At 38.2% G+C, this 27,991-nt stretch overlaps 3 protein-coding genes across 3 annotated transcripts; all 3 read left to right on the plus strand.

Moving 5' to 3' along the window:
• Positions 1-319: 319 nt before the first annotated feature.
• LOC115397822 (arrestin domain-containing protein 3-like) lies at positions 320-6,770 on the plus strand. The gene is made up of 6 exons (XM_030104299.1): positions 320-593; positions 2,534-2,591; positions 3,914-4,061; positions 4,366-4,462; positions 5,436-5,692; positions 5,987-6,770. The coding sequence occupies exons 1-6, from the start codon at positions 338-340 to the stop codon at positions 6,191-6,193; spliced, it is 1,023 nt and encodes a 340-aa protein (XP_029960159.1). The 5' UTR covers positions 320-337; the 3' UTR covers positions 6,194-6,770.
• A 4,192-nt stretch (positions 6,771-10,962) lies between these two features.
• On the plus strand, positions 10,963-17,046 carry LOC115397823 (arrestin domain-containing protein 3-like). The gene is made up of 6 exons (XM_030104300.1): positions 10,963-11,224; positions 13,153-13,210; positions 14,533-14,680; positions 14,985-15,081; positions 16,055-16,311; positions 16,606-17,046. The coding sequence occupies exons 1-6, from the start codon at positions 10,969-10,971 to the stop codon at positions 16,810-16,812; spliced, it is 1,023 nt and encodes a 340-aa protein (XP_029960160.1). The 5' UTR covers positions 10,963-10,968; the 3' UTR covers positions 16,813-17,046.
• Positions 17,047-21,749: 4,703 nt separating this feature from the next.
• On the plus strand, positions 21,750-27,762 carry LOC115397723 (arrestin domain-containing protein 3-like). The gene is made up of 6 exons (XM_030104167.1): positions 21,750-21,852; positions 23,789-23,846; positions 25,169-25,316; positions 25,827-25,923; positions 26,895-27,151; positions 27,446-27,762. The coding sequence occupies exons 1-6, from the start codon at positions 21,750-21,752 to the stop codon at positions 27,650-27,652; spliced, it is 870 nt and encodes a 289-aa protein (XP_029960027.1). The 3' UTR covers positions 27,653-27,762.
• Positions 27,763-27,991: the final 229 nt, after the last annotated feature.

Here is a 27,991-nt window from a genome sequence, read left to right on the forward strand (position 1 = left end):
AAAGTGAACAGGAATGTGTTTTATCAAGATCCTAATTTGTTTTGCTTGTAGAGTCGACAGTGGAGAACAGTGAAGAGGAACCGTCTATCTGATAAAGAAAATTTATGATCATTTGCATGATCCTCACCACACTTCTTTCAGCTTTCGATGCTTTCAAAGCCTACAACATTTTCTCTGTTGAAGTCAGTGCAGTGACTTCCTGTGTGCTGCTGAGGGACGTCTGAAACAATATGATGAAGTATTTCCTGGAGGCTTGTCAATCAGCATATCCTGTTCTATAAAGAGCCAACTTGACTTCTCGCTTCTGCTGTGGGGTGAACAAAGGCTTAAAGACAACATGGCTCCCTTTAAGAATCTAAAGTTGACTTTGGAAGCGCTCAACCAAGAGTGCACTTATTCTGCAGGAGATACTATTCGAGGCACTCTTTCTTTCTATCTGAACAGTGAGACCACAGTGAAGAGCATTTCAGTGAAGGCTAAAGGGGACGCAATGGTGAAGTGGACAAAAAAATCTGGAAATAGTACAACGTACTACAAGGGGCACGTGAGGTATTTAAAAATCAAAGAGTACTTGGTTGCAAAAGATACTGGAGGTAAGTCCTCAAGTTGCAAATGTTAACTGTGATTTACCCCATACTTTGAAGACACTTCAGACATATGTACTGTTGTTTTAGGAAGTCACAGTAGTTTGAATGTATGCTTTTTGCATATTTACGTCAGTCTTAAAGTTCTTTCCTGGAAATAAATTTTCACACTGCACTTGTTTGAGGGTTTACAGTAATTCTGCACCACTCTTCACACAGTTCCAGTGCTTCAACAGCTACACAGCTTAACCTTCAACTCATTATGTCTCTGGAACTCTTGTGAGAAATAGAATAATTTCAAATTGTACTTTCATTCTGCTTTTGTGCTCCTGTTAGTGACTGCATAAGCAGCCGTGCAACAAGTAAATACATTTAATAAAATACATTTGATTTATATCGTAATTTTCTGAGATAAAAATCACACAGTGCTTCACAATGTGAGCATCAAAGTGTGCTGGTATGAATAAATAAAAATTTGGAGAATGGAGAGGATTCGGGCCACTGGGGGAAAAAATTAAGTTCTGACATTTTTACAGGTAGCTGTAAGTGACCTATTTCTGCTGGCAACTGATACGGAACATCAATATAAAGAGATATAATACAACATTCAGAATATTTTATGTGTATCATCTGAAGCCAAGTTTGATCAGGTCCTCCGAATCATGCACTGCTGACATTTATGTGCAAAGAAACAAAAGAACTTGAAGGGATTCTGAGTTGAATGTTTTTGCAGACACCATGTCAGTCACCAGTGTTCCATGATCCATGAACACGGTGACATCTTGGTCTATCCGCACAGAGGAAATAAAATAAAGATAAATCATTTTTTGTTGGTTTGTTTTTCCATGTACACATGTTGAAGTGATTTTTTCTGTTTTGTTTGTTTGTTTGTTTGTTTTTTTCCAAACAGAAGTTTTAAGAAGTACTTGTACACATATGCAAAGCACCGCAAGCAGACGCATGATGCAGGGGACATCTTAAACCAGTTTATAGAGACAGTGAAAGAACAGCAGCACAAAACACGTGTTTAAACTAGGGCTGTCACTTTAGTGCATTAATCAGATTAATTAATTACACTGCAAATTAGTGCACTAAAAAAATTAATGTGAGATTAATTACAGCACACTTGAGTGGCAATTCAATGTGAATGGAATTGTTGTCTTATTTAGAGACATGTTATACTTGTAGTATTCATTTTGAATTGCTGTATTGAGTTAGCTTTAGTATTCATTTTGAATTTAGTTTGCTTCAGTGGCTATTTGAGACTCAGCCTTATTTTATTTCAGAATTTTTTTCTAGCAATATTTGTATTGCATTTTTGAATGGTGCACCAGACTGAATTGGTTTGCTGGGATGTACTTAAACTTTTTCTTCTTTAGAATTGAAACATACTGAAAGTGTTATTTGAGTTGCCTGATGGGGCTTAGGATTTATTTTGGAGAAAACGGTCTGACTTAACTTTCATTCATCATCAGTAAAAATGTGGATTTCGAATCTCTTCTCGGTGTATTCATTTGATGAGTCATGCACTACAGTTCTGGAACGTCCCTGAATTTGAATTCTTCACTTGGCGACTGAAAGCAGATATGAGATTTTATCTCTCACCAGAATTCTGAGAAAAAGTTAGAGCTGAATTTTTTTTTGTGTTGTTGTAATTTTCCAGTGGCCCCAATCCTGTTGTGTGTATTGAGAGCTTTATGGTTCCTGGCAATGTATGAAGGTCAAAGGTTTCTTCTTATTGTTAGCACTGAAATGATGAAACACAAACAAGAGACAACACACACACACACACACACACACACACACACACACACACACACACACACACACACACACACACACACACACACACACACACACTTTGATTTATAGTGTCCAACAACAAGTTCTGTTGAATGCACTCATATGTAATGTCAGTTAAACTTTTAGTTATTTTCATTTGTTTTCAGGCACTGTGCTTCGCCAAGGGCCTCATAATTTCAAGTTCTCACTCAAAATTCCTCCGGGGTAAGTGAGAAGCTCTTACCTTTATTTCTGCTTCTAGATTTGGTTTAATACATTCTATTTTACAGATCAAAACAGTCAGGCTTCATCTGAGAGTGAAATCAACCTTAAACTCATAACTTAGCATAACTGTGAAAGTTGACATCAACCTTAATGCTTTATATGTTTGAACCATCCACATGCATAGTAAAAAAAAAAGAGTGTTTTCACCAACTGCAGAAACTCCACTGATACTCCTGATGATATGAAGAAGTTCTGCTCTTGTGACACCTGCTGGCGTTTTTGACACAACTACTCTAAATTATGAGATAGAAGATAATGGTCATTTATCAAGGCAGAGATGTGAGGATAAATCTGATACAAGCTTATCTTTCTTCAAGATAATTTTTTTCCAACTATGTTGTCTGACAATAAAGAAAGCATGACATCTTTATTTTGTACCCACATCTGATAATCCCATTGGCTCAGATTTGATTCAACAACAAAGTGTGGAATCATCACAACACAGATGACACACAGATTTCGGCCTCTCTGATCAGGTGTCTGTGGTCCAATAAAAACACTGAGTGGGAACACTGAGCAAGTCAACCTTTGGATATTCCAAAAGTTTTTTGGATCTAAAGAGGGGAGATTCCTGGCTGGTGCTCTTCTTCAGTGTCACAGGTTAAAAAACAGTGACAGAACCAGAAATCTGCATGTGATCATAAACTCTGACCTGAATCTGACCAGCAACATCAAAACAACCAAAAAGACAGCTCATGAAAAATGAAATGAGGGTTAGAAGACTGACATCTCAGCAGGATTTAGAGAAATTAATTCAGTTGACTTCACGACGCTGCTGCTCCCATCCTGACAAACACCAAGAAGTGGATCACATCAGTCTGGTTATCAGATTTTTGCACCACTGGTTCCTGTTATAGAAAGAATGGGTTTTTAAAAAATACTGTTGGTCTTCAAAATACTGAAAGGTTGAATCCCAAAATAACAAATCTGACATCCTGTGTAATTTTAGGTTGTGTAAACCAAGCATGCAGACGTTGCTTTCAGTTTTTATTTATTGTATCTTAAAGTGTTGTACTTTAATGCTTGCTGTTGTTCTTTTAATCCTTTTGAAATTTTTATTTTATCTTTCATTGCCTGTTGTACATTTTTGTTCTTGTGAAACACTTTGAATTGCATTGTTTCTGAAATGTGCTATGCAAATAAAGTCACCTTGCCTTACACTGCCTTCTGTTAGTAATTGGAATATTTTAGTCTTGAAACACATCACTCACCCTGTAATGTAACTTTTTATTTTGCTTCTCTGTTCTGGTTCTATGTTGCAGGGGAATGCCATCGTCCTTCCATGCGGAACATGGAAAAATTGTGTACATGGTTGAAGCAAAAATTTCCAGAAGTTGGCGGTGTCCTTCGTGTGTGAAAACAGAGATCAATTTTCTTTCAAAGTGGTTTCCACCAATTCATCAAGCCATGGTGAATACTTCAAAATGGTGTTGAGAATGTGAAAACAGCTACAGTGTAAACAGTTTAAAATATTGGCTAATCAAAATGATGAATTCAGGAAAGACATTCCAGCATCACAGCAGTAAAATGTATGTAAATATACCAAAGTCAAGGTTAGGTCACCATAAGGTCACTCTTATGGTTTTCACTTTCACAATATATCTTAAGTCAAAGCTCACCCGGAACAAAACACTATTTCTTCTAGTATATGATTTTTGATGATTGGAGGTTGTAAGTTGACTGGGGGAAATGTCTGTTTTGAATATGTTTACAGCATCCATTATCTGGTTCAGTGGATAAAGAGGTGGGGATTTTCTCCAGCGGACAGCTCCACATGACTGCTTCACTTAACCGAGGAGTTTGCTTCCCAGGTACAGTGTGTGATTCACTAAAATAAACAAGAGAAGAACCTGCCTTTACTGGCCTGTACAGACTGTGCAATTATCAGCAGTCCCAGATGAAAGAAAACGATCATGAGACAATAGTGGCCATAATGCATGTCTTGGCTCTAAACTGGTGGTGTTTCATATTAACTGGTTTCCCTGTTAACTGCTGACTGACAGATGCTGAAAACCTGACTTAAACTTGTAGTTGTTCTGGCGAATGTTGGTTATCTGGAGTTGCTGTAAATTTTTAAGCTTGGTGTCTTTTGTGTGTATTATTTTAACACTTGTTGCTTTCAGCTCGTGTTTACAAAATCAATCAGTGTTGATCGTGGGACTGCTGCTGCGGTCCATGGCATTGTTTTTTTATGTTTACGTGTAGTGTGTTGTTGGAAAATTACTGTGATTTTGTGAACGTGATTTTCCTTCAAACACAAATGTCACAATTGTAAATGCTCCAGTGTGTAAAAGCAAAAAAAAAAAAAAAAAACTGTTTTGGTGTCCAGCTGATCGGACTCGTGCTGAAGTTATTAGCTTGCTCTTTTGCCTCTGGGGTAGACGTTTCTTGGCAGGGAGCGTCTCAACGGGCTCTGTCCAGTTGTGTACTGCCCACTGGGCTGTGTTTTATTAGGCTTTGTCCCAGCGGGAGTAAACCAGCAATCCGTTTATGTGTTGCGAGTTGATGTTGGCACTAAGTTGACGTTTCATGCTTCTTCATGTTGATGTCATCCACCTGCGATCACCTTTCGACTTCATCTTGCAGTCTGTGCCATGGTCTGCACAGAGCAAACTTGACGTTGTGGGAAAGATTTTTAGATCCAAATTATACAATGTGCCAAGTTATGAACTTAGAAGATGGTTAAAATTGCAGAGTCTGTACAGGCCTTCAAGGTATTTGTAATTATTCAAAATATGCAGCAACTGATTTGCACATCTGGGCATCATGTTTTGTCTCCAATAGGTGACACATTGTCTGCCTCTGCCAGAATCCGCAACTCTTCTTCGAAATCTGTGAAGCCCAAATTCAGTTTGCACCAGAAGATTGTGTACAGCGTCAAACACTACACCAAGACCAGTGACCAAGTCATACTCAAAATGGTTGGAGACCCAATCACACCAAGATCAGAGGTGATGGTTCCCTGTGAAGTGAAGATTCCTCTTCATGCTGTCTACACTCTCCGTAACTGTCAAATCATCTCAGTTGAACATTACCTCAAGGTATGTAGTGAGACATATAATGAATACGTTCCTGTTTTGAAACATTGATATTTGTTTGAATCTCACCATCTTTGGTTTGTTGTACATTTTCCTTATCTCACTGTCAACTATGATTGGCTCCAGCCCCAAAATTGGATGAACGGGTGGAGAAAATGAATAGATATATAATATAATGTAAATAGATAATGCAATGAAATGGCTTTTCATTTAGAGTAATGACTGTTAGGAATCATTACTGTAATGTCTGTGGATTCTGACAGCCTTTTTTCTTCTCATTGTATCTCTTTTATTCAGGTGTATCTGGACGTCAGGTTTGCTTTCGATCCAGAGGTGGTGTTTCCGCTCCTCATTGTTCCGTCAAACCATGTCCATGCTCAGCTCAGTCCCAGACAGCATGTCCATAATCTCCTCATTGATGCTGCTGTGAATTGGAGCCCACGTGCCTATGTGGCGGCCATCTTGCAGGGGTTGACCTCGCTTCCACAGCACATTGAGGAATGATATGTTTCACCATAATTGTGATTATAAATTGATCACTTTTTAAATTCTATTCCAGTTGATGATGAACATCAGACATGGAGGACAGACAGACATAAACAGAATGAAATGAACTCATAAACTGTTCAGGCTGATTGAGTTTTTTTATTGAAAGAATTAGTTTAAGGATTTATATTGTACTTGATTGTTATTGATATTAAGATTGTATGATTCTGATTATCATTATTTTTATATTGCATTGTTATCTCTATTATTATCACGATTAATTAATATTGCTATTTTTTTTAATTCTGTAATCACTATTATGATTATTATTGCTATTATTTTCTTTTAATCATCACAATATTGCTATTTCCATATTAATATATTTGCTTTTGATTCATACTGAGTTTCAACGTGATAAATACCATAAACAGGAAAGCCTCAGACACGACATCTGTCTCATTAAAAGCTTCTGCATATCTACAAACTACTATTAATATAAAATACTCGTTTATTGATGGGTTTTTTTTTTCTCGCAATGGTGCAGTCACGTGTTGAATAATGTAAAGTGAGCTGCATTTTCTGTGAAGAAACTGGAGGCAGTCCCATCTTGGTTTATTTCACTATTTAACAACCAGCTCTCTCCATGTTATTCTTTATATTCCCTTTGCCTGTGAAAGGTGACTCTGGTTTAATGAGAACATCCATAAGAGGAACAAAAAAAATCCGGCATCTTTTCCAGTTATATTGTGATGGATTTTGTTTGTAAAACATCCGAACATCTTGTGTGATAGCCGCACTTGTGACGTTTTTAACAAATCAAATCATTTGGAAATCTGCGGAAAATTCAGTGAATAATTCTACTTTGAGGTTAAAGAAAGCCTCTTACCTCTGTAGATGGACATGCACTGCTGCTGCTCCTCCACCTCGGTAAGATGGCGGGCGTGCCTTGGGGCCCCTCAGTGAGTTGTCTATGTATATGATGTCTATGCTGACAGGGACCAGCAGAGATCATGAAAGTCCCTGGTATGCAGTATTGAAATGTAACGGAAACACTAAAGCACCAGGGCCGAACCATGCGGAGGAGGGCCAAGCCGGGACGAGAGGAAAAGCGCCCCATGGCTTGATCATTTCAAACCCTATATCTGCTTAACCTAGGAAAGGACTCTACAATGCTATGCCAATAATGTCAAGCAAAAACAGGATGAGTTATGATCATAATCTGTGCAGTGAACTTTACATTTCTCATCTTTGACCAGAAATGCTGCCACATTGGTTGAAATTTGGCCTCTCCAAAAACTGTTATTTTTAATATATTGTTCAAACTTCAGAGACTTACTTAAAATAGGACAAATGTTTAAAACAAAGAAATCATGTCACGAACATCTAACTGCAGCGCAAAAACAATAGATACTTGGAGGATTAAGAAAATATTGGCCCGAATATAGGACAACTCTGATTATGAGACAGATTTTTCAGATATCATTTTGTGAAAATAAAAATAAGTTGAAGACAATAAGGTTCCTCATAAAACAACTTTTTATTGTAAAATTATTGTAAACTCAAAAACTCACAACTGAGATAACATGTCACGTGATTTAAGATTAAAAATGAAATGATGTAAATGTAAATGATGCAAATAACTTTATAACCATCAAATTCAAATTCTTCTCAACTTTATGAACATTAACAATTCAGTCTAATATATCTGGCGGCTTGGCAGTTGTTTGTTGACTCTGCTGCGTTGATTACCATCAGTTTAAAGTTTTCAATTGTTTGTTGAGGAGACTCCTCCCTCACCCAGAAGCAGCTTCTTCGCAATCAAATAATGATGGCAGACAGCAAGCAGAAGAGAATATCTGATTTTTTTTCACAGGCAATACTTCCAAAAAAAAAAAATCTAAATCGAATGTTCCCGAGGATGACAAAGGTAAAAACAACAACATTGTGGCAGCTGAAACTGAAGTCACGTCAGCTCGCAGTTTAGCACAACCCGTCTCCTCAGAAGACAACGCCTGACTGTTTTTTTGCATCTTCAGCACCATGGACAGCGCTTTAAAATAGCAGCGATTTGCTGCTGTGAAAGTGTTTTTGTTCTCGTCTGTTCTTGTCATATGGCGAATTGCTGACGACCTCCTTATGGAGAAAAAAATTAATAAAATGTGAATTTGTTAGAACTTCTTAATGTTAACTTGTGTGTGTCATATGGCTTCCAGCTAGTAGCCTGAGTGGTGATGCACAGCAGGGAAAAAAATGCAATAACTTCATTCATTTAGTTGTCAGCCCCCTCGACTTAAAACACTTTCCCGCGCGCCTGCACTAACCTGACAGTGTCCATCTCCTCCTAAACCGCCTTCATTACCTGTGGAACACCTGGAAACCCTCTCCCTCAGTGAACAACCTGCTCCGTGCCGCTCCTGCTGCCTTCAGGGACACTTAGTAAAAGCAGCCTGCTGATACACGCCATGGATAGTCAGCTGTTAGCTTAGCTGTCAGTCACCGACGAACTGGCTGGCTTTGAACGATTCCTTCGTGCTGAAACATCAGTCGACGGGACGCGATCTCAGCTTCTGAGACGGTGGAAAGAAGATTTAAACGCTGAGCGTCTCGGACAGAACGGGGAAAGTTGTTACTGGCGGACGGTTCAGTTCTGAGAGGAAGTATCTGAGCTGCTTAGCGGCGGCTTGGAGAGAACGAGGGAGACATTTTTTTGGTATGTTTAATTTCTGTGTTGAGCTTGGCTGTTTGCTGTTCTGCTTGTTGTTTTATCTTCATCTTGTTCATAGATCACACGAGTGAAAGACGCTCAGCTGTGAGGCGTTCAAGTTCCAAAGTCACAATCCGGCTCTTTTCAGATCACAGGTCTTGTCAAACATTTGTAAACACTCAAAGTCAGCGCTTCTGTGTTCGTTTCTAAGGAAAAGCAATCATTCACAACATTGAAATGGTCCTAAATCGCTGGCATTACAGAATTATAATTATTTATTATAATGTACTTTCCACATTTCACACACATTCTTGTTTTAAAAGACAGTTTGTTTAACAAGTTGGTGACTGGAGACAGCAGCCACAGTAACTCCAGGGTGCAATTGTCAGGTGTTTCATAATATTGGCTTTTTTTTTCTTACTGTATTGAGTGAAGCAGTAGACATTGAAGTTATTAGCAGCAGTCTGTGACAAAATACAAGGTGCTTTTTTAAACCACAAAATGTCTGACATTATTGTTTTAAAGTTCAAGAATGGATAGTTGTTTAGATTGGAATAAAAACATCTTCGATTATGTGCTCCCCCCTGCAATTGAAGTGCCCAAACAAAAATTGTATTACATTCAAACTAAATTAAATGCACTGCCACACATTCATATGTTTAGATTGTTTTCATATTGCCAATAAAAGTATTTGTGTTAAAATTGTGGTTCCACTCGCATCCTTCATATGATCGGATAAAAGGCCTCTCCAAACCAAGCTCTCAGGCTGAATTTCAACCCCACCCCCCCTCACTCTTTTAAATCTCGCGTAGTCAAACGTGACTTTTGTACGGTTTCCCTTCATTCCTGTGTTTACATTCATCTCCACTATTAATAATAAGCGAAGAGCTCATTCCCTCTGTCCTGTATGGCAGCTATTTTGTTGGCGGTGAGGACTGCAAGGTCACACGCATTTTTTCCCCTCGCAACATTTGTATAGGTACCTGCTTTGGCGCAGAGGAGCCGCTTCGCATAGTTTGGGGCTTGTTTTGTGCGCCGCAAGCTCTATAGGTAAGGAGAGGAACAAGTTGGATTCTGTATCAGTAATATCGCACACAGCCAGGTTATTGTTGTTGGGTTGTGATCTTTGTGTACACAGTTAGAAAGTCAGTCAGCTTAAGTCTACAGAACATGTAAACCTTGAATGTCCCAAGTTTGAAGAACTGAGCTTTTTGCGAATATAAGGTTTCAACTGGGGAATTTAAATTGGCCTCAAAAATGCAAACAACATCATTAAGAACAACTCACTCCCTGGACACTCGACTTGACCTGCTGCCGTCAGGCAGACGACACAGAGCATTAAAAACAAAGACAACCAGATTGAAGAAAAGTCTCGACCCAACAGCAATCACCTCACTCATCACAGAAAAACACACTTGACGTTCAATATGGTTTACAAGGGATCGCTGCAGTGACATAATAACAGAGTGCAAACTTATGAGTGATGGGTGTCGGTGTTTCTCATACTTTTAAGAAGTGCTTTTAAAATTGCAGAGTGTTTTTTGAACAATTCAGTCCAAAAGTGAAGAGGAATGTATTTTATCCAGATCCTAATTTATTTTGCTTGTAGAGTCGACAGTGGAGAACAGTGAAGAGGCTTATGGGAACTTTCTGTACCAGGTGGAAATGTCTGCTGTGATTAAAAAAGAAAGGCTTGCTATCCATGTGAAATGATTTAAACACTATCACCCATGTCATGTTGATTCTAAATGCATAATACAATGACCCTGACCTCAGTTCGAGGTTCACTGCTGAATCATAGCTCCTTCTGTTCTTAACTGCACCTGTCTTTACAATCAAATGACAACCTCCCATCTCATAAAGGAAATTTATGATTCATGATCCTCACCACACCTCTTTCAGCTTTCGTCGCTTTCAATGCCTACAACATTTTCTCACTTGGACTCAGTGCAGAGACTTCCTGTGTGCTGCTGAGGGACAATATGATGAAGTATTTCCTGGAGGCTTGTCAATCAGCATATCCCTTTCTGTAAAGAGGCAACTTGACTTCTTTTTCCTGCTGTGGGGTGAACAAAGACTTAAAGACAACATGGCTCCCTTTAAGAATCTAAAGTTGACTTTGGAAGCGCTCAACCAAGAGTGCACTTATTCTGCAGGAGATACTATTCGAGGCACTCTTTCTTTCTATCTGAACAGTGAGACCACAGTGAAGAGCATTTCAGTGAAGGCTAAAGGGGACGCAATGGTGAAGTGGACAAAAAAATCTGGAAATAGTACAACGTACTACAAGGGGCACGTGAGGTATTTAAAAATCAAAGAGTACTTGGTTGCAAAAGATACTGGAGGTAAGTCCTCAAGTTGCAAATGTTAACTGTGATTTACCCCATACTTTGAAGACACTTCAGACATATGTACTGTTGTTTTAGGAAGTCACAGTAGTTTGAATGTATGCTTTTTGCATATTTACGTCAGTCTTAAAGTTCTTTCCTGGAAATAAATTTTCACACTGCACTTGTTTGAGGGTTTACAGTAATTCTGCACCACTCTTCACACAGTTCCAGTGCTTCAACAGCTACACAGCTTAACCTTCAACTCATTATGTCTCTGGAACTCTTGTGAGAAATAGAATAATTTCAAATTGTACTTTCATTCTGCTTTTGTGCTCCTGTTAGTGACTGCATAAGCAGCCGTGCAACAAGTAAATACATTTAATAAAATACATTTGATTTATATCGTAATTTTCTGAGATAAAAATCACACAGTGCTTCACAATGTGAGCATCAAAGTGTGCTGGTATGAATAAATAAAAATTTGGAGAATGGAGAGGATTCGGGCCACTGGGGGAAAAAATTAAGTTCTGACATTTTTACAGGTAGCTGTAAGTGACCTATTTCTGCTGGCAACTGATACGGAACATCAATATAAAGAGATATAATACAACATTCAGAATATTTTATGTGTATCATCTGAAGCCAAGTTTGATCAGGTCCTCCGAATCATGCACTGCTGACATTTATGTGCAAAGAAACAAAAGAACTTGAAGGGATTCTGAGTTGAATGTTTTTGCAGACACCATGTCAGTCACCAGTGTTCCATGATCCATGAACACGGTGACATCTTGGTCTATCCGCACAGAGGAAATAAAATAAAGATAAATCATTTTTTGTTGGTTTGTTTTTCCATGTACACATGTTGAAGTGATTTTTTCTGTTTTGTTTGTTTGTTTGTTTGTTTTTTTCCAAACAGAAGTTTTAAGAAGTACTTGTACACATATGCAAAGCACCGCAAGCAGACGCATGATGCAGTGGACATCTTAAACCAGTTTATAGAGACAGTGAAAGAACAGCAGCACAAAACACGTGTTTAAACTAGGGCTGTCACTTTAGTGCATTAATCAGATTAATTAATTACACTGCAAATTAGTGCACTAAAAAAATTAATGTGAGATTAATTACAGCACACTTGAGTGGCAATTCAATGTGAATGGAATTGTTGTCTTATTTAGAGACATGTTATACTTGTAGTATTCATTTTGAATTGCTGTGTTGAGTTAGCTTTAGTATTCATTTTGAATTTAGTTTGCTTCAGTGGCTATTTGAGACTCAGCCTTATTTTATTTCAGAATTTTTTTCTAGCAATATTTGTATTGCATTTTTGAATGGTGCACCAGACTGAATTGGTTTGCTGGGATGTACTTAAACTTTTTCTTCTTTAGAATTGAAACATACTGAAAGTGTTATTTGAGTTGCCTGATGGGGCTTAGGATTTATTTTGGAGAAAACGGTCTGACTTAACTTTCATTCATCATCAGTAAAAATGTGGATTTCGAATCTCTTCTCGGTGTATTCATTTGATGAGTCATGCACTACAGTTCTGGAACGTCCCTGAATTTGAATTCTTCACTTGGCGACTGAAAGCAGATATGAGATTTTATCTCTCACCAGAATTCTGAGAAAAAGTTAGAGCTGAATTTTTTTTTGTGTTGTTGTAATTTTCCAGTGGCCCCAATCCTGTTGTGTGTATTGAGAGCTTTATGGTTCCTGGCAATGTATGAAGGTCAAAGGTTTCTTCTTATTGTTAGCACTGAAATGATGAAACACAAACAAGAGACAACACACACACACACACACACACACACACACACACACACACACACACACACACACACACACACACACACACACTTTGATTTATAGTGTCCAACAACAAGTTCTGTTGAATGCACTCATATGTAATGTCAGTTAAACTTTTAGTTATTTTCATTTGTTTTCAGGCACTGTGCTTCGCCAAGGGCCTCATAATTTCAAGTTCTCACTCAAAATTCCTCCGGGGTAAGTGAGAAGCTCTTACCTTTATTTCTGCTTCTAGATTTGGTTTAATACATTCTATTTTACAGATCAAAACAGTCAGGCTTCATCTGAGAGTGAAATCAACCTTAAACTCATAACTTAGCATAACTGTGAAAGTTGACATCAACCTTAATGCTTTATATGTTTGAACCATCCACATGCATAGTAAAAAAAAAAGAGTGTTTTCACCAACTGCAGAAACTCCACTGATACTCCTGATGATATGAAGAAGTTCTGCTCTTGTGACACCTGCTGGCGTTTTTGACACAACTACTCTAAATTATGAGATAGAAGATAATGGTCATTTATCAAGGCAGAGATGTGAGGATAAATCTGATACAAGCTTATCTTTCTTCAAGATAATTTTTTTCCAACTATGTTGTCTGACAATAAAGAAAGCATGACATCTTTATTTTGTACCCACATCTGATAATCCCATTGGCTCAGATTTGATTCAACAACAAAGTGTGGAATCATCACAACACAGATGACACACAGATTTCGGCCTCTCTGATCAGGTGTCTGTGGTCCAATAAAAACACTGAGTGGGAACACTGAGCAAGTCAACCTTTGGATATTCCAAAAGTTTTTTGGATCTAAAGAGGGGAGATTCCTGGCTGGTGCTCTTCTTCAGTGTCACAGGTTAAAAAACAGTGACAGAACCAGAAATCTGCATGTAATCATAAACTCTGACCTGAATCTGACCAGCAACATCAAAACAACCAAAAAGACAGCTCATGAAAAATGAAATGAGGGTTAGAAGACTGACATCTCAGCAGGATTTAGAGAAATTAATTCAGTTGACTTCACGACGCTGCTGCTCCCATCCTGACAAACACCAAGAAGTGGATCACATCAGTCTGGTTATCAGATTTTTGCACCACTGGTTCCTGTTATAGAAAGAATGGGTTTTTAAAAAATACTGTTGGTCTTCAAAATACTGAAAGGTTGAATCCCAAAATAACAAATCTGACATCCTGTGTAATTTTAGGTTGTGTAAACCAAGCATGCAGACGTTGCTTTCAGTTTTTATTTATTGTATCTTAAAGTGTTGTACTTTAATGCTTGCTGTTGTTCTTTTAATCCTTTTGAAATTTTTATTTTATCTTTCATTGCCTGTTGTACATTTTTGTTCTTGTGAAACACTTTGAATTGCATTGTTTCTGAAATGTGCTATGCAAATAAAGTCACCTTGCCTTACACTGCCTTCTGTTAGTAATTGGAATATTTTAGTCTTGAAACACATCACTCACCCTGTAATGTAACTTTTTATTTTGCTTCTCTGTTCTGGTTCTATGTTGCAGGGGAATGCCATCGTCCTTCCATGCGGAACATGGAAAAATTGTGTACATGGTTGAAGCAAAAATTTCCAGAAGTTGGCGGTGTCCTTCGTGTGTGAAAACAGAGATCAATTTTCTTTCAAAGTGGTTTCCACCAATTCATCAAGCCATGGTGAATACTTCAAAATGGTGTTGAGAATGTGAAAACAGCTACAGTGTAAACAGTTTAAAATATTGGCTAATCAAAATGATGAATTCAGGAAAGACATTCCAGCATCACAGCAGTAAAATGTATGTAAATATACCAAAGTCAAGGTTAGGTCACCATAAGGTCACTCTTATGGTTTTCACTTTCACAATATATCTTAAGTCAAAGCTCACCCGGAACAAAACACTATTTCTTCTAGTATATGATTTTTGATGATTGGAGGTTGTAAGTTGACTGGGGGAAATGTCTGTTTTGAATATGTTTACAGCATCCATTATCTGGTTCAGTGGATAAAGAGGTGGGGATTTTCTCCAGCGGACAGCTCCACATGACTGCTTCACTTAACCGAGGAGTTTGCTTCCCAGGTACAGTGTGTGATTCACTAAAATAAACAAGAGAAGAACCTGCCTTTACTGGCCTGTACAGACTGTGCAATTATCAGCAGTCCCAGATGAAAGAAAACGATCATGAGACAATAGTGGCCATAATGCATGTCTTGGCTCTAAACTGGTGGTGTTTCATATTAACTGGTTTCCCTGTTAACTGCTGACTGACAGATGCTGAAAACCTGACTTAAACTTGTAGTTGTTCTGGCGAATGTTGGTTATCTGGAGTTGCTGTAAATTTTTAAGCTTGGTGTCTTTTGTGTGTATTATTTTAACACTTGTTGCTTTCAGCTCGTGTTTACAAAATCAATCAGTGTTGATCGTGGGACTGCTGCTGCGGTCCATGGCATTGTTTTTTTATGTTTACGTGTAGTGTGTTGTTGGAAAATTACTGTGATTTTGTGAACGTGATTTTCCTTCAAACACAAATGTCACAATTGTAAATGCTCCAGTGTGTAAAAGCAAAAAAAAAAAAAAAAAACTGTTTTGGTGTCCAGCTGATCGGACTCGTGCTGAAGTTATTAGCTTGCTCTTTTGCCTCTGGGGTAGACGTTTCTTGGCAGGGAGCGTCTCAACGGGCTCTGTCCAGTTGTGTACTGCCCACTGGGCTGTGTTTTATTAGGCTTTGTCCCAGCGGGAGTAAACCAGCAATCCGTTTATGTGTTGCGAGTTGATGTTGGCACTAAGTTGACGTTTCATGCTTCTTCATGTTGATGTCATCCACCTGCGATCACCTTTCGACTTCATCTTGCAGTCTGTGCCATGGTCTGCACAGAGCAAACTTGACGTTGTGGGAAAGATTTTTAGATCCAAATCATACAATGTGCCAAGTTATGAACTTAGAAGATGGTTAAAATTGCAGAGTCTGTACAGGCCTTCAAGGTATTTGTAATTATTCAAAATATGCAGCAACTGATTTGCACATCTGGGCATCATGTTTTGTCTCCAATAGGTGACACATTGTCTGCCTCTGCCAGAATCCGCAACTCTTCTTCGAAATCTGTGAAGCCCAAATTCAGTTTGCACCAGAAGATTGTGTACAGCGTCAAACACTACACCAAGACCAGTGACCAAGTCATACTCAAAATGGTTGGAGACCCAATCACACCAAGATCAGAGGTGATGGTTCCCTGTGAAGTGAAGATTCCTCTTCATGCTGTCTACACTCTCCGTAACTGTCAAATCATCTCAGTTGAACATTACCTCAAGGTATGTAGTGAGACATATAATGAATACGTTCCTGTTTTGAAACATTGATATTTGTTTGAATCTCACCATCTTTGGTTTGTTGTACATTTTCCTTATCTCACTGTCAACTATGATTGGCTCCAGCCCCAAAATTGGATGAACGGGTGGAGAAAATGAATAGATATATAATATAATGTAAATAGATAATGCAATGAAATGGCTTTTCATTTAGAGTAATGACTGTTAGGAATCATTACTGTAATGTCTGTGGATTCTGACAGCCTTTTTTCTTCTCATTGTATCTCTTTTATTCAGGTGTATCTGGACGTCAGGTTTGCTTTCGATCCAGAGGTGGTGTTTCCGCTCCTCATTGTTCCGTCAAACCATGTCCATGCTCAGCTCAGTCCCAGACAGCATGTCCATAATCTCCTCATTGATGCTGCTGTGAATTGGAGCCGACGTGCCTATGTGGCGGCCATCTTGCAGGGGTTGACCTCGCTTCCACAGCACATTGAGGAATGATATGTTTCACCATAATTGTGATTATAAATTGATCACTTTTTAAATTCTATTCCAGTTGATGATGAACATCAGACATGGAGGACAGACAGACATAAACAGAATGAAATGAACTCATAAACTGTTCAGGCTGATTGAGTTTTTTTATTGAAAGAATTAGTTTAAGGATTTATATTGTACTTGATTGTTATTGATATTAAGATTGTATGATTCTGATTATCATTATTTTTATATTGCATTGTTATCTCTATTATTATCACGATTAATTAATATTGCTATTTTTTTAATTCTGTAATCACTATTATGATTATTATTGCTATTATTTTCTTTTAATCATCACAATATTGCTATTTCCATATTAATATATTTGCTTTTGATTCATACTGAGTTTCAACGTGATAAATACCATAAACAGGAAAGCCTCAGACACGACATCTGTCTCATTAAAAGCTTCTGCATATCTACAAACTACTATTAATATAAAATACTCGTTTATTGATGGGTTTTTTTTTTCTCGCAATGGTGCAGTCACGTGTTGAATAATGTAAAGTGAGCTGCATTTTCTGTGAAGAAACTGGAGGCAGTCCCATCTTGGTTTATTTCACTATTTAACAACCAGCTCTCTCCATGTTATTCTTTATATTCCCTTTGCCTGTGAAAGGTGACTCTGGTTTAATGAGAACATCCATAAGAGGAACAAAAAAAATCCGGCATCTTTTCCAGTTATATTGTGATGGATTTTGTTTGTAAAACATCCGAACATCTTGTGTGATAGCCGCACTTGTGACGTTTTTAACAAATCAAATCATTTGGAAATCTGCGGAAAATTCAGTGAATAATTCTACTTTGAGGTTAAAGAAAGCCTCTTACCTCTGTAGATGGACATGCACTGCTGCTGCTCCTCCACCTCGGTAAGATGGCGGGCGTGCCTTGGGGCCCCTCAGTGAGTTGTCTATGTATATGATGTCTATGCTGACAGGGACCAGCAGAGATCATGAAAGTCCCTGGTATGCAGTATTGAAATGTAACGGAAACACTAAAGCACCAGGGCCGAACCATGCGGAGGAGGGCCAAGCCGGGACGAGAGGAAAAGCGCCCCATGGCTTGATCATTTCAAACCCTATATCTGCTTAACCTAGGAAAGGACTCTACAATGCTATGCCAATAATGTCAAGCAAAAACAGGATGAGTTATGATCATAATCTGTGCAGTGAACTTTACATTTCTCATCTTTGACCAGAAATGCTGCCACATTGGTTGAAATTTGGCCTCTCCAAAAACTGTTATTTTTAATATATTGTTCAAACTTCAGAGACTTACTTAAAATAGGACAAATGTTTAAAACAAAGAAATCATGTCACGAACATCTAACTGCAGCGCAAAAACAATAGATACTTGGAGGATTAAGAAAATATTGGCCCGAATATAGGACAACTCTGATTATGAGACAGATTTTTCAGATATCATTTTGTGAAAATAAAAATAAGTTGAAGACAATAAGGTTCCTCATAAAACAACTTTTTATTGTAAAATTATTGTAAACTCAAAAACTCACAACTGAGATAACATGTCACGTGATTTAAGATTAAAAATGAAATGATGTAAATGTAAATGATGCAAATAACTTTATAACCATCAAATTCAAATTCTTCTCAACTTTATGAACATTAACAATTCAGTCTAATATATCTGGCGGCTTGGCAGTTGTTTGTTGACTCTGCTGCGTTGATTACCATCAGTTTAAAGTTTTCAATTGTTTGTTGAGGAGACTCCTCCCTCACCCAGAAGCAGCTTCTTCGCAATCAAATAATGATGGCAGACAGCAAGCAGAAGAGAATATCTGATTTTTTTTCACAGGCAATACTTCCAAAAAAAAAAAAATCTAAATCGAATGTTCCCGAGGATGACAAAGGTAAAAACAACAACATTGTGGCAGCTGAAACTGAAGTCACGTCAGCTCGCAGTTTAGCACAACCCGTCTCCTCAGAAGACAACGCCTGACTGTTTTTTTGCATCTTCAGCACCATGGACAGCGCTTTAAAATAGCAGCGATTTGCTGCTGTGAAAGTGTTTTTGTTCTCGTCTGTTCTTGTCATATGGCGAATTGCTGACGACCTCCTTATGGAGAAAAAAATTAATAAAATGTGAATTTGTTAGAACTTCTTAATGTTAACTTGTGTGTGTCATATGGCTTCCAGCTAGTAGCCTGAGTGGTGATGCACAGCAGGGAAAAAAATGCAATAACTTCATTCATTTAGTTGTCAGCCCCCTCGACTTAAAACACTTTCCCGCGCGCCTGCACTAACCTGACAGTGTCCATCTCCTCCTAAACCGCCTTCATTACCTGTGGAACACCTGGAAACCCTCTGCCTCAGTGAACAACCTGCTCCGTGCCGCTCCTGCTGCCTTCAGGGACACTTAGTAAAAGCAGCCTGCTGATACACGCCATGGGTAGTCAGCTGTTAGCTTAGCTGTCAGTCACCGACGAACTGGCTGGCTTTGAACGATTCCTTCGTGCTGAAACATCAGTCGACGGGACGCGATCTCAGCTTCTGAGACGGTGGAAAGAAGATTTAAACGCTGAGCGTCTCGGACAGAACGGGGAAAGTTGTTACTGGCGGACGGTTCAGTTCTGAGAGGAAGTATCTGAGCTGCTTAGCGGCGGCTTGGAGAGAACGAGGGAGACATTTTTTTGGTATGTTTAATTTCTGTGTTGAGCTTGGCTGTTTGCTGTTCTGCTTGTTGTTTTATCTTCATCTTGTTCATAGATCACACGAGTGAAAGACGCTCAGCTGTGAGGCGTTCAAGTTCCAAAGTCACAATCCGGCTCTTTTCAGATCACAGGTCTTGTCAAACATTTGTAAACACTCAAAGTCAGCGCTTCTGTGTTCGTTTCTAAGGAAAAGCAATCATTCACAACATTGAAATGGTCCTAAATCGTTGGCATTACAGAATTATAATTATTTATTATAATGTACTTTCCACATTTCACACACATTCTTGTTTTAAAAGACAGTTTGTTTAACAAGTTGGTGACTGGAGACAGCAGCCACAGTAACTCCAGGGTGCAATTGTCAGGTGTTTCATAATATTGGCTTTTTTTTTCTTACTGTATTGAGTGAAGCAGTAGACATTGAAGTTATTAGCAGCAGTCTGTGACAAAATACAAGGTGCTTTTTTAAACCACAAAATGTCTGACATTATTGTTTTAAAGTTCAAGAATGGATAGTTGTTTAGATTGGAATAAAAACATCTTCGATTATGTGCCCCCCCCCCCCCCCCCTGCAATTGAAGTGCCCAAACAAAAATTGTATTACATTCAAACTAAATTAAATGCACTGCCACACATTCATATGTTTAGATTGTTTTCATATTGCCAATAAAAGTATTTGTGTTAAAATTGTGGTTCCACTCGCATCCTTCATATGATCGGATAAAAGGCCTCTCCAAACCAAGCTCTCAGGCTGAATTTCAACCCCACCCCCCCTCACTCTTTTAAATCTCGCGTAGTCAAACGTGACTTTTGTACGGTTTCCCTTCATTCCTGTGTTTACATTCATCTCCACTATTAATAATAAGCGAAGAGCTCATTCCCTCTGTCCTGTATGGCAGCTATTTTGTTGGCGGTGAGGACTGCAAGGTCACACGCATTTTTTCCCCTCGCAACATTTGTATAGGTACCTGCTTTGGCGCAGAGGAGCCGCTTCGCATAGTTTGGGGCTTGTTTTGTGCGCCGCAAGCTCTATAGGTAAGGAGAGGAACAAGTTGGATTCTGTATCAGTAATATCGCACACAGCCAGGTTATTGTTGTTGGGTTGTGATCTTTGTGTACACAGTTAGAAAGTCAGTCAGATTAAGTCTACAGAACATGTAAACCTTGAATGTCCCAAGTTTGAAGAACTGAGCTTTTTGCGAATATAAGGTTTCAACTGGGGAATTTAAATTGGCTTCAAAAATGCAAACAACATCATTAAGGACAACTCACTCCCTGGACACTCTACTTGACCAGCTGCCGTCAGGCAGACGACACAGAGCATTAAAAACAAAGACAACCAGATTGAAGAAAAGTCTCGACCCAACAGCAATCACCTCACTCATCACAGAAAAACACACTTGACGTTCAATATGGTTTACAAGGGATCGCTGCAGTGACATAATAACAGAGTGCAAACTTATGAGTGATGGGTGTCGGTGTTTCTCATACTTTTAAGAAGTGCTTTTAAAATTGCAGAGTGTTTTTTGAACAATTCAGTCCAAAAGTGAAGAGGAATGTATTTTATCCAGATCCTAATTTATTTTGCTTGTAGAGTCGACAGTGGAGAACAGTGAAGAGGCTTATGGGAACTTTCTGTACCAGGTGGAAATGTCTGCTGTGATTAAAAAAGAAAGGCTTGCTATCCATGTGAAATGATTTAAACACTATCACCCATGTCATGTTGATTCTAAATGCATAATACAATGACCCTGACCTCAGTTAGAGGTTCACTGCTGAATCATAGCTCCTTCTGTTCTTAACTGCACCTGTCTTTACAATCAAATGACAACCTCCCATCTCATAAAGGAAATTTATGATTCATGATCCTCACCACACCTCTTTCAGCTTTCGTCGCTTTCAATGCCTACAACATTTTCTCACTTGGACTCAGTGCAGAGACTTCCTGTGTGCTGCTGAGGGACAATATGATGAAGTATTTCCTGGAGGCTTGTCAATCAGCATATCCCTTTCTGTAAAGAGGCAACTTGACTTCTTTTTCCTGCTGTGGGGTGAACAAAGACTTAAAGACAACATGGCTCCCTTTAAGAATCTAAAGTTGACTTTGGAAGCGCTCAACCAAGAGTGCACTTATTCTGCAGGAGATACTATTCAAGGCACTCTTTCTTTCTATCTGAACAGTGAGACCACAGTGAAGAGCATTTCAGTGAAGGCTAAAGGGGACGCAATGGTGAAGTGGACAAAAAGATTTGGAAATAGTACAACGTACTACAAGGGGCACGTGAGGTATTTAAAAATCAAAGAGTACGTGGTTGCAAAAGATACTGGAGGTAAGTCCTCAAGTTGCAAATGTTAACTGTGATTTACCCCATACTTTGAAGACACTTCAGACATATGTACTGTTGTTTTAGGAAGTCACAGTAGTTTGAATGTATGCTTTTTGCATATTTACGTCAGTCTTAAAGTTCTTTCCTGGAAATAAATTTTCACACTGCACTTGTTTGAGGGTTTACAGTAATTCTGCACCACTCTTCACACAGTTCCACTGCTTCAACAGCTACACAGCTTAACCTTCAACTCATTATGTCTCTGGAACTCTTGTGAGAAATAGAATAATTTCAAATTGTACTTTCATTCTGCTTTTGTGCTCCTGTTAGTGACTGCATAAGCAGCCGTGCAACAAGTAAATACATTTAATAAAATACATTTGATTTATATCGTAATTTTCTGAGATAAAAATCACACAGTGCTTCACAATGTGAGCATCAAAGTGTGCTGGTATAAATAAATAAAAATTTGAAGAACGGAGAGGATTCGGGCCACTGGGGGAAAAAATTAAGTTCTGACATTTTTACAGGTAGCTGTAAGTGACCTATTTCTGCTGGCAACTGATACGGAACATCAATATAAAGAGATATAATACAACATTCAGAATATTTTATGTGTATCATCTGAAGCCAAGTTTGATCAGGTCCTCCGAATCATGCACTGCTGACATTTATGTGCAAAGAAACAAAAGAACTTGAAGGGATTCTGAGTTGAATGTTTTTGCAGACACACTGTCAGTCACCAGTGTTCCATGATCCATGAACACGGTGACATCTTGGTCTATCCGCACAGAGGAAATAAAATAAAGATAAATCATTTTTTGTTGGTTTGTTTTTCCATGTACACATGTTGAAGTGATTTTTTCTGTTTTGTTTGTTTGTTTTTTTTTTTTCCAAACAGAAGTTTTAAGAAGTACTTGTACACATATGCAAAGCACCGCAAGCAGACGCATGATGCAGGGGACATCTTAAACCAGTTTATAGAGACAGTGAAAGAACAGCAGCACAAAACACGTGTTTAAACTAGGGCTGTCACTTTAGTGCATTAATCAGATTAATTAATTACACTGCAAATTAGTGCACTAAAAAAATTAATGTGAGATTAATTACAGCACACTTGAGTGGCAATTCAATGTGAATGGAATTGTTGTCTTATTTAGAGACATGTTATACCTGTAGTATTCATTCTGAATTGCTGTATTGAGTTAGCTTTAGTATTCATTTTGAATTTAGTTTGCTTCAGTGGCTATTTGAGACTCAGCCTTATTTTATTTCAGAATTTTTTTCTAGCAATATTTGTATTGCATTTTTGAATGGTGCACCAGACTGAATTGGTTTGCTGGGATGTACTTAAACTTTTTCTTCTTTAGAATTGAAACATACTGAAAGTGTTATTTGAGTTGCCTGATGGGGCTTAGGATTTATTTTGGAGAAAACGGTCTGACTTAACTTTCATTCATCATCAGTAAAAATGTGGATTTCGAATCTCTTCTCGGTGTATTCATTTGATGAGTCATGCACTACAGTTCTGGAACGTCCCTGAATTTGAATTCTTCACTTGGCGACTGAAAGCAGATATGAGATTTTATCTCTCACCAGAATTCTGAGAAAAAGTTAGAGCTGAATTTTTTTTTGTGTTGTTGTAATTTTCCAGTGGCCCCAATCCTGCTGTGTATATTGAGACCTTTATGGTTCCTGGCAATGTATGAAGGTCAAAGGTTTCTTCTTATTGTTAGCACTGAAATGATGAAACACAAACAACACACACACACACACACACACACACACACACACACACACACACACACACACACACACACACACACACACACACACACACACACACACACTTTGATTTATAGTGTCCAACAACAAGTTCTGTTGAATGCACTCATATGTAATGTCAGTTAAACTTTTAGTTATTTTCATTTGTTTTCAGGCACTGTGCTTCGCCAAGGGCCTCATAATTTCAAGTTCTCACTCAAAATTCCTCCGGGGTAAGTGAGAAGCTCTTACCTTTATTTCTGCTTCTAGATTTGGTTTAATACATTCTATTTTACAGATCAAAACAGTCAGGCTTCATCTGAGAGTGAAATCAACCTTAAACTCATAACTTAGCATAACTGTGAAAGTTGACATCAACCTTAATGCTTTATATGTTTGAACCATCCACATGCATAGTAAAAAAAAAAGAGTGTTTTCACCAACTGCAGAAACTCCACTGATACTCCTGATGATATGAAGAAGTTCTGCTCTTGTGACACCTGCTGGCGTTTTTGACACAACTACTCTAAATTATGAGATAGAAGATAATGGTCATTTATCAAGGCAGAGATCTGAGGATAAATCTGATACAAGCTTATCTTTCTTCAAGATAATTTTTTTCCAACTATGTTGTCTGACAATAAAGAAAGCATGACATCTTTATTTTGTACCCACATCTGATAATCCCATTGGCTCAGATTTGATTCAACAACAAAGTGTGGAATCATCACAAGACAGATGACACACAGATTTCGGCCTCTCTGATCAGGTGTCTGTGGTCCAATAAAAACACTGAGTGGGAACACTGAGCAAGTCAACCTTTGGATATTCCAAAAGTTTTTTGGATCTAAAGAGGGGAGATTCCTGGCTGGTGCTCTTCTTCAGTGTCACAGGTTAAAATACAGTGACAGAACCAGAAATCTGCATGTGATCATAAACTCTGACCTGAATCTGACCAGCAACATCAAAACAACCAAAAAGACAGCTCATGAAAAATGAAATGAGGGTTAGAAGACTGACATCTCAGCAGGATTTAGAGAAATTAATTCAGTTGACTTCACGACGCTGCTGCTCCCATCCTGACAAACACCAAGAAGTGGATCACATCAGTCTGGTTATCAGATTTTTGCACCACTGGTTCCTGTTATAGAAAGAATGGGTTTTTAAAAAATACTGTTGGTCTTCAAAATACTGAAAGGTTGAATCCCAAAATAACAAATCTGACATCCTGTGTAATTTTAGGTTGTGTAAACCAAGCATGCAGACGTTGCTTTCAGTTTTTATTTATTGTATCTTAAAGTGTTGTACTTTAATGCTTGCTGTTGTTCTTTTAATCCTTTTGAAATTTTTATTTTATCTTTCATTGCCTGTTGTACATTTTTGTTCTTGTGAAACACTTTGAATTGCATTGTTGCTGAAATGTGCCATGCAAATAAAGTCACCTTGCCTTACACTGCCTTCTGTTAGTAATTGGAATGTTTTAGCCTTGAAACACATCACTCACCCTGTAATCTAACTTTTTAATTTGCTTCTCTGTTCTGGTTCTATGTTGCAGGGGAATGCCATCGTCCTTCCATGCGGAACATGGAAAAATTGTGTACATGGTTGAAGCAAAAATTTCCAGAAGTTGGCGGTGTCCTTCGTGTGTGAAAACAGAGATCAATTTTCTTTCAAAGTGGTTTCCACCAATTCATCAAGCCATGGTGAATACTTCAAAATGGTGTTGAGAATGTGAAAACAGCTACAGTGTAAACAGTTTAAAATATTGGCTAATCAAAATGATGAATTCAGGAAAGACATTCCAGCATCACAGCAGTAAAATGTATGTAAATATACCAAAGTCAAGGTTTTACAGTTAATTTTTATGGTTTTCACTTTAACAATATAGCTTAAGTCAAAGCTCAAATGAAACTAAACAATTTTTCTTCTGGAATTTGATGAAGAATTTGAAAACACTTGAAAACAGTTGATGAACACATTTTCTCATCAAAATTATTAATTCGGGGAATAAATTCCAGCATCACAGCAGTGAAATGTGTCTAAATATAAAAAAATCAAGCTTTTAAAGTTCACTCTTATAGTTTTCACTTTCACAATATATCTTAAGTCAATGCTCACCCGGAACAAAATACTATTTCTTCTAGTATATGATTTTTGATGACTGGAGGTTGTAAGTCGACTGGGGGAAATGTCTGTTTTGAATATGTTTACAGCATCCATTATCTGGTTCAGTGGATAAAGAGGTGGGGATTTTCTCCAGCGGACAGCTCCACATGACTGCTTCACTTAACCGAGGAGTTTGCTTCCCAGGTACAGTGTGTGATTCACTAAAATAAACAAGAGAAGAACCTGCCTTTACTGGCCTGTACAGACTGTGCAATTATCAGCAGTCCCAGATGAAAGAAAACGATCATGAGACAATAGTGGCCATAATGCATGTCTTGGCTCTAAACTGGTGGTGTTTCATATTAACTGGTTTCCCTGTTAACTGCTGACTGACAGATGTTGAAAACCTGACTTAAACTTGTAGTTGTTCTGGCGAATGTTGGTTATCTGGAGTTGCTGTAAATTTTTAAGCTTGGTGTCTTTTGTGTGTATTATTTTAACACTTGTTGCTTTCAGCTCGTGTTTACAAAATCAATCAGTGTTGATCGTGGGACTGCTGCTGCGGTCCATGGCATTGTTTTTTTATGTTTACGTGTAGTGTGTTGTTGGAAAATTACTGTGATTTTGTGAAAGTGATTTTCCTTCAAACACAAATGTCACAATTGTAAATGCTCCAGTGTGTAAAAGCAAAAAAAAAAAAAAAACTGTTTTGGTGTCCAGCTGATCGGACTCGTGCTGAAGTTATTAGCTTGCTCTTTTGCCTCTGGGGGAGACGTTTCTTGGCAGGGAGCGTCTCAACGGGCTCTGTCCAGTTGTGTACTGTCCACTGGGCTGTGTTTTATCAGGCTTTGTCCCAGCGGGAGTAAACCAGCAATCCGTTTATGTGTTGCGAGTTGATGTTGGCACTAAGTTGACGTTTCATGCTTCTTCATGTTGATGTCATCCACCTGCGATCACCTTTCGACTTCATCTTGCAGTCTGTGCCATGGTCTGCACAGAGCAAACTTGACGTTGTGGGAAAGATTTTTAGATCCAAATCATACAATGTGCCAAGTTATGAACTTAGAAGATGGTTAAAATTGCAGAGTCTGTACAGGCCTTCAAGGTATTTGTAATTATTCAAAATATGCAGCAACTGATTTGCACATCTGGGCATCATGTTTTGTCTCCAATAGGTGACACATTGTCTGCCTCTGCCAGAATCCGCAACTCTTCTTCGAAATCTGTGAAGCCCAAATTCAGTTTGCACCAGAAGATTGTGTACAGCGTCAAACACTACACCAAGACCAGTGACCAAGTCATACTCAAAATGGTTGGAGACCCAATCACACCAAGATCAGAGGTGATGGTTCCCTGTGAAGTGAAGATTCCTCTTCATGCTGTCTACACTCTCCGTAACTGTCAAATCATCTCAGTTGAACATTACCTCAAGGTATGTAGTGAGACATATAATGAATACGTTCCTGTTTTGAAACATTGATATTTGTTTGAATCTCACCATCTTTGGTTTGTTGTACATTTTCCTTATCTCACTGTCAACTATGATTGGCTCCAGCCCCAAAATTGGATGAACGGGTGGAGAAAATGAATAGATATATAATATAATGTAAATAGATAATGCAATGAAATGGCTTTTCATTTAGAGTAATGACTGTTAGGAATCATTACTGTAATGTCTGTGGATTCTGACAGCCTTTTTTCTTCTCATTGTATCTCTTTTATTCAGGTGTATCTGGACGTCAGGTTTGCTTTCGATCCAGAGGTGGTGTTTCCGCTCCTCATTGTTCCGTCAAACCATGTCCATGCTCAGCTCAGTCCCAGACAGCATGTCCATAATCTCCTCATTGATGCTGCTGTGAATTGGAGCCGACGTGCCTATGTGGCGGCCATCTTGCAGGGGTTGACCTCGCTTCCACAGCACATTGAGGAATGATATGTTTCACCATAATTGTGATTATAAATTGATCACTTTTTAAATTCTATTCCAGTTGATGATGAACATCAGACATGGAGGACAGACAGACACAAACAGAATGAAATGAACTCATAAACTGTTCAGGCTGATTGAGTTTTTTTTATTGAAAGAATTAGTTTAAGGATTTATATTGTACTTGATTGTTATTGATATTAAGATTGTATGATTCTGATTATCATTATTTTTATATTGCATTGTTATCTCTATTATTATCACGATTAATTAATATTGCTATTTTTTTTAATTCTGTAATCACTATTATGATTATTATTGCTATTATTTTCTTTTAATCATCAC

The sequence above is a fragment of the Salarias fasciatus genome, chromosome 12 (assembly GCF_902148845.1).
Source record: "Salarias fasciatus chromosome 12, fSalaFa1.1, whole genome shotgun sequence".
NCBI classification, from domain to species: domain Eukaryota; kingdom Metazoa; phylum Chordata; class Actinopteri; order Blenniiformes; family Blenniidae; genus Salarias; species Salarias fasciatus.